At 36.8% G+C, this 7,357-nt stretch overlaps 1 protein-coding gene across 1 annotated transcript; it reads right to left on the bottom strand.

The window, feature by feature from the left end:
- Positions 1 to 1,368: 1,368 nt before the first annotated feature.
- LOC141436491 (toll-like receptor 6) lies at positions 1,369 to 6,374 on the bottom strand. The gene is given in 2 exon segments (XM_074099499.1): positions 1,369 to 5,655; positions 5,658 to 6,374. Coding segments are annotated over 2 exon segments (4,032 nt in total). The 5' UTR covers positions 6,184 to 6,374; the 3' UTR covers positions 1,369 to 2,149.
- Between the last annotated feature and the right edge of the window lie 983 nt (positions 6,375 to 7,357).

The raw sequence follows: 7,357 nt of genomic DNA, 5'->3' as shown, positions 1-7,357 counted from the left end.
CATTATTTCTTACGCCTTTCCAACTAATTTGAATCGTAGGAGCTGTGAATTATAATAATCAATGCGATGGATGGTACCACACGTCACTAATTAATGGCGTATGCAATTGGTTAAGACTTTGGGTTAGTTTGTCAGATTTCTCGGTGGTCCAATTGGTAGGACATCTCGGGCTCATAAAACCATAGGAAAGAAAGCCACGAATACATTATCACGTTTATGATCCTCAAAAAATGTATCTAGCAATTTTTATGCATCTAGCTCCAGTGGATTAGGATGTCTGTGCGTTGTATCAGTCAATCAGTCAGAGCGTCACTCTTTTTAACCCCCGACGCAAAAAGAGGGGTGTTATGAGTTTGACCGCTATGTGTGTTTGTCTGTGGCATCGTAGCATTAAATGGGTGGACCGATTTGAATACAGTTTTTTATTTGAAATCAGGTTTTCTAGTGATGGTTCTTATACATGTTTTATCAAAATCGGTTTACGTTTTTGAGATATTGATCTTTAAAGAAAAAAATAGTGGTTTTGTCCTGAACTTACACGTGAGTATTTAGGTAAGTAGATGTATTTGCTAATCCAAAAAAAAATGTGCCTTATTTTTTTACTGCTCGTTATGACATGACGGTTTGTGACAGGCCGTTTTGTTGCTGTGCTAACGATACAGGCAGTGCCAGTTGCGTCAATATACCGCCATACCAACTAAGGATATAGTAGGTTGACTGGCCATGGAACCATCGGTTGGACAGTTTGAAAAAATTAAAACCTGACTGGTCCGACATCGAAAGCATGTCATACCATATGTTGCCAGTGACTGCGCTCACACTTCGAAAACTATTACAAAAAATCAATAACCGCTCTTCGGACCGTGTCCGACAGAAGGTCACATAAATACACCTCTAACTAGTTACGAATATAGAATGTATTGTAAATCTCCTTTATAGCTCCCATAGTGTATCCGTGACGGTTGAAATATGACTTGGGAGCGTTTTCTACCTGAAAAGGGACCATCATTATGGCCTGCGATGATTGTCGGCAAGCCGAAATTATTTTGAACCTTTTTTATGAGCGATCCGCTCTGAGAAATGAGTATTTCTCAATACTGCGAGAAAACAACGGTCTTAACGGTTATATGCCGATATTTGGTTAACAACAAAGTGTCTTAGTTTTTGCCGTCGGCGAAATAAAAGATTCTTGACCACCTTTGTTCTCTACACAAACCACAAAGTTTATTAGTAATAAATGAGCGGGATTTGAAATTAACTACTTAATGATGGTGGGGAAGTAACGCTAAGTTTAAAACAAACTTTGTAATGAGTTGATGGGAGCTATAGAGAAATCGTTTGTAGCAAGTTGAAAAGAAACAAGAAAAATATTTCATAATATCGTTTATTTTTACTTTAGTAGAATTGTAACAGTCGACAAATATAATATAGGTACAATTACAAAATGAAATATGTAAGTGCCTCTATTTAATTATCTACTATGTTTTATTCAAAGGTTGAAATGCCTCTAGAATCAGATACTACACATTTTAAGGCAAATAAACTTGCACAAATTAATGGTGTTTTGCAGTTATTATTTTAACATATATTTACAAACTATGTACAAAGCTTAATCCTATTCAATTCCTAACTAGTGACTAGTATAACTAAAATAATTTTCATACCGCTAATAATAATTTACACTCGAAGTCGATTCGCATTTGCTATCGAAAAAATATTTGGTAACAATGAGATAATATACTATACCAAAATACTCATATTAATCAATTCATTCATATCAAATGGCAATACATAATCAATTTTAAACAGATCAGTCTTAGTGGACAATAACAATCAATATTCGCATTAAAAAGTTTACACATTTTATTATATTATAGACAAATAAGGCATCCGACTACTTTAATGCAATTTTAACAGTACAGTCTCATTACATATAATCTAACTTTCATGTAATCTAATAAGGAACAATTCTTCAACAAATATTTGGCCAAATTATGAAACCAAACACTTGTGAGATTATCACGATTAGTTATATAAATAAGGCATGACCAACTTAAAATGCTGTGTACGAATGCAACACATGCGTTTGGAATGTGAAGTTCTATTAGGATTTATCTTTAGACGATAACGACAACCGTCAGTCATCTTATCATCTGTGCGTGGTAATGTGAGTTTGTGGGAGGCACTCGTGTACCGAGGAGCGGGGTTGCAAATAGCCCTGTTCATCGAGCATTGATGGGGAACTATGGACGGGCTGTTTACGTAAGGTGTGAGGTGGCCTAGGCCGTCCACCGTACGGCTGTTCATAATTCTGCGTATCAATTGAAATGTAACTATGGTGAAGGTTTTCACCATCTGGAATTTGACTCGTCAATGTAGTATTAGTCAACATAGATGTATCATCTTCAATGTTAATGCCAACATTACCAGCCGCAATCGGGGTGGTTGGGGGAATCGCATCGTATTTATACCAATGCTCTGGCGCTGTCGGGGAAGCGGTATATCGGGAGGGATGGCGTCTACCGTTTGGACACACATTGTGATTGTAATTCATTGTGTCTTTGTTATACTGCAAATTTGAGATATCTGGCATTACAAAACGAATTTTCTCCCAAAACTTCTTTTCGCCCCACAAAAGGACGTTACATGATTTTAAGTAATTTTGGAAATCTAAATCTAAATTAAGTGCACTCACATCCGTCGTTAAAATAAATACTACTCTATGGCGTCTGATTGATGGGTGAATAGAAGTAATTATTTGTTTTACAGCAGCTTTAAAGGACACTTTAGACCATTCGTTCTGTAAGAAGTTAAATGATACAAAAATAAGAATTCTTTTGGCTGATTCAGCCGCGTTAGTTATTTGCTCGCTTAAGTAATTTTCGGGCGCAAGTTGTAAGTCCCTATAATGAAAGCACATTGTATAACCTGAGTGTTCCAATTCTGGAGCTACTACTTTAGACACAAAATCATCGTCTAATAAACTATACACAGCGTATCCATCGTACATTGTATCTCTATCTAGCTCACTTTCTTGGATAGAAGCACTTTTAAATAGCCTGACGCCATATTTGGAATGAGCCCATAAGCGCACGTTTTGCCTAAATGAGAAAGCTAAGGCACCAAACAATAGAATAAGAATAACACTTATTAAAACTACGGCCAATAATGGCACAAAGTTTAGTTTAATCGTGCTCACTTCATCATAACGATATAACTGATTCTCTGTAGGTATTATGTTGTCCGCTACACTTGAATCACGACAATTGTCCATCATGTCAAACACGGTTTGGTTAGAAACTAGTCCATTTTCATCAATACACAACAGTTCTAAGGGATCTTGATTATTTTTCTTGATCCAGTTTTGAAGTAACAACACATTATCACACGTACAAGTAAATATGTTTCCCTCAACGTTTGTATTCTCTAATTGCGTAACAGCTGCCAACTTTTTGTCAAGGTCAAGGATTTTGTTGCCCTGTAAGTATACCACTCTCAAAGCTGACAAGTTTTCAAAAGTCTTATTCGCTACATTTGTCAAGAGGTTATTATTCAAATACAACTCTCTCAAATGTTTTGTTTGAGAAAACTCTCCGCCACTTAACTCAGTTAGATGATTATTTTCAAGATGAAGAACATTTAAGGCATGAAGTCCGTTTAAAGTATCATTATCTATTGTTGCTATATTACTGTTATTCAAGTAAAGTTTGTGAAGTTTCTTTTTTCCAATAAAAAGATGACTGTTCAGTGAACCGAAATCATTGCCATCAAGATAAAGTTCTGTGGCGTCCATTGGTATTTTTTCTGGGATGTCTGTGTAACCAACATTGGAACAATCGATCACGTTCGAACTCCAGTTACTATCGTGGAAGCAGGAACATCCTTCTGGGCATGTCATTTTGCAATCGCATGCTTCAAAATCACAACAAAAACAACTTGAAGAGCAATGTGTCTCATATGAGCATAAGAAGTGTGTCTCTGGAACATCCATTAGGTTGGCCTTTCCTCCGTATTTGTTATTAACGACTTCACATGTCACTGAATCTAAATCGACGAACCTCGGATATTGTCGCATATGATTCCATAAATTTATCTTCTGAAGCCAAATCATGTGACAGTTACATACAAATGGATTGTTTCCAATAAAGAATTTTGGCAATGATCTATGTTTAGCAACATGAGGCAGTGTAAATGCTGATAATTCGACAGTTCTCAATTTATTTTCGGTCACGACAACTTTTTCCAAGTTTCGTTTTTGTAAGAATGTACCTGGCTGGATCGTGTGAATTTTATTGTTATTTAAGAAAAGGATCTCAATAGAATCAGGTATTGATCTTTCATCGACGTTTTCTAAGGCATTGTAGCTGACATCAAGCATTCGAATATTTTGTTGCGTATTGTGCTCATTATCCAGTTTTGTGATATTATTACTATGAATATCTAGCCATTCAAGGGTTGCTGGCATGTAACTATAATCAAAGTAAATAAGTTTGTTGTCAGATATATTTAGCCAACCAAGGGTATACAAATTGCTAAAAACTCCTCGAATGTCTGTCAGTTTATTGCCATCTAATCGAATTGCCTTTAAAGTTGGATTTGACAAAAATGCATCTTGTTCAATGGTAGTAATCTTATTGGAAGCCAAATTTAGGACTTGTAAAGAAGGCAGGGTACTAAAAGTGTCTTTGGGTATGCTTTCAATTTGATTGTCTACAAGTCTAAGCCCATAAAGTTCTTCTAATCCTTCAAATGACGTATTGGATATTTTAGTTATATTATTCTTGCCAACATCCAGCGATTTCAAAAATCTCAGTCTTTTAATACCTTCAGGAATTGTGTTCAGGCTATTACCATTCAAGCCTAGGTCCTGTAAATATGTGATATTTTCAAAGCAACGTTCATGTATACTGTTGATATTGTTATTATCAAGATAAAGTTGATTCAAAACAAATAAGTTTGAAAATATATGTTCATTTAATGATTTGATTCTATTATCTGAGATTGAAAGCTGATGCAAATTTTTCAATTCAGCAAAGGCTCCATTGCTTATAGTCTCTATTGCATTGTTATCTAAGTTCAAAACTTGTAAATTATTCAAATCCTGGAACGATTTTGGGTCCAATCTAGCAAGAGAGTTGTGAGACAAATTCAAAATTATTAATCGAATTAGTCCAGCAAAAGTGTCCCGGTTAACCCAATCATTTGTTAGTCGATTTCTTGATAAATCGAGTTTTTCAACTTGATCTAGGCCTTCTAGTAATCCTGGGGCCAAAACTGCCAAAGAATTGTTGGCTAAAGAAATTTCCTTTATAACACGCGACGATTGAAATAGTTCTGGAGGGACAGCGACTAACTTGTTCCCAGACAAGTTCAAAATTTTTAATGAATTCAAACCGACAAAGGCTCTGTCGCCTATCTCATTAATAAGATTGTTATGAATATTCAAGACTTCTAAAGATCTGAGGCTAGAAAGTCCGTTATCAGGCAATCTTAAAATATTGTTGTGTGATATGTCGAGCTGTTTCAACCCAGTGTTGCATGATTTGCCGGGTGCAATTGGTCCCTTGCCCCAGTCAGAGAAGCCAATTTCTGATATGTCTTGTATTCTATTGTTTGTAAGATTCAACGATTCCAAACTGAACAGCGGACAGAAACCTCAGAGGGCAACATGTAAATATTATTGTCTCCTAGATCTAATGATCTAAGTTCCATAAGGCCACGGAAACTTTCAGCGTGGAATTCCATAGTCATTGCAGGCCAATCCGTATTGTAAGAGCGTAGTGTTAAACTCGTTAAATCACGCAACGGAGAGAGAACTGTCGCAGGAACGTAACGAATTTTGCAGTATTCAATGCGCAAGTCCTCTAATTTCCGAAGTTGCCCCAGAAAACTGCCAGTATTCATGTGCAGAGAACTTTCGAAGAAGAGCAAATCGGTACAAGTAAGCTTTAACTTGTTGATGTTGTACGCCTGCGCGGTTGTAATATTTTTAAACAAAAAGTCTGCTGAACCGATGGTTTTGATGTTACACGTGAGAAAGTTTGATTCACTCAACTTTGCGTCCGAATAGTCCCACTGACAGCCGGTGGGGGCGGGCGGGGCGGACCGTGCGCGCGCACCGGCCATCACGACCAAACACATCCAAACTTTTAACGAAATCATTCCGTATAAGTTCTCGATCATTTTCACATGGAAATAAAGTACATAGGTCACTTGGTAATCACATACAGTAGTACTTAAAACTTTCTGTCACTTGAGTCCAATTTGTTAAAGTTTTTGTTGTTGTGTACACCTTATTTTACAGCGCATGTAAACACAGAGTGCGTGATCGCGGTAAAACTTTTGACGCAGCCATGCTCCCCTGCGGTCGGGCGGTAACTGACCTACGAAGTTTGAACGAAAGCCGCATGGGTGTCGAGAGGGGAGGGGCGCGGGGCGGGAGACTCGCTACGACAACGGGTGGGACCGCACTGCATCGGCTTACAACAGATGGCACGCGTGTTTAAACTCTCAAAAATATTAGTTGGCTATGCATTGTAAAAGATGTGGTGCGTGATTCGTTGGTTTCGCCTCCTCAAGTTTCATCTCAAAGGAGGTCGTAGTTTTATATTCGAACAGTAGCGGCAAATAGGCGTCAGACGTAAAAATCCAAATAATGGCTTAGATAACATTAAAATCTCTACTTACCTAAAAGTTTTTGTTTAGAATAAGTTTTACGAAAATTGCACGAGAGTAACGAAATCAGTGACGTTGTATAATTTTAACTTTAAGCTTCTTGTTTCGTCTTTTTGACCACTCAGTTTCAGAACAGTAAAGATTAAATCACTTACCAATACAACTTTTTGCTGACTCAGGGAACTTATTTCCATTGTACTTTAATGCAAAATTTTGACACGAGGGCGGACACTTGGATTCATTCAAAATGCAATGACTGACATTTTGTAAAATAACATTAAGTGATGCTAAGCAAAATGAACTTATTTAAGCAGCTGGACTTGAATGAAACACTTGAAAGTACGGCGGCTGACATCGTTCCGCCAACTTGAAAACAAGCTTTTATGTACACTTTTTAATTGAAAAATTTATAAAAATTGCTCACAGTCCTAAGCCTGTATGAAGTATGAAGGGAAGTTTTTAGTCGGTATTTAATATAAGTTAAAATTAAAAAAATATGAAGTGTGAAGTGTGACGTGGAATTCGATTAGGTTTTGTTCGATAATATTCGTAAAACGACTAAAACTAGTACGATGTATACGCAATCACGGGAGCGTATTTTTTAATACTTAAATAAATAAATAAAAAATATCATGGGACACTTGACACCAAGTGACCTAGTCTCAACTCAAACTAAGCAAAT

This window comes from Choristoneura fumiferana, chromosome 16, assembly GCF_025370935.1.
Source record: "Choristoneura fumiferana chromosome 16, NRCan_CFum_1, whole genome shotgun sequence".
Classification (NCBI taxonomy): Eukaryota; Metazoa; Arthropoda; class Insecta; order Lepidoptera; family Tortricidae; genus Choristoneura; species Choristoneura fumiferana.
Note: the sequence above shows the minus strand (reverse complement) of the source record. Positions and strands in the feature narration are given on the sequence as shown.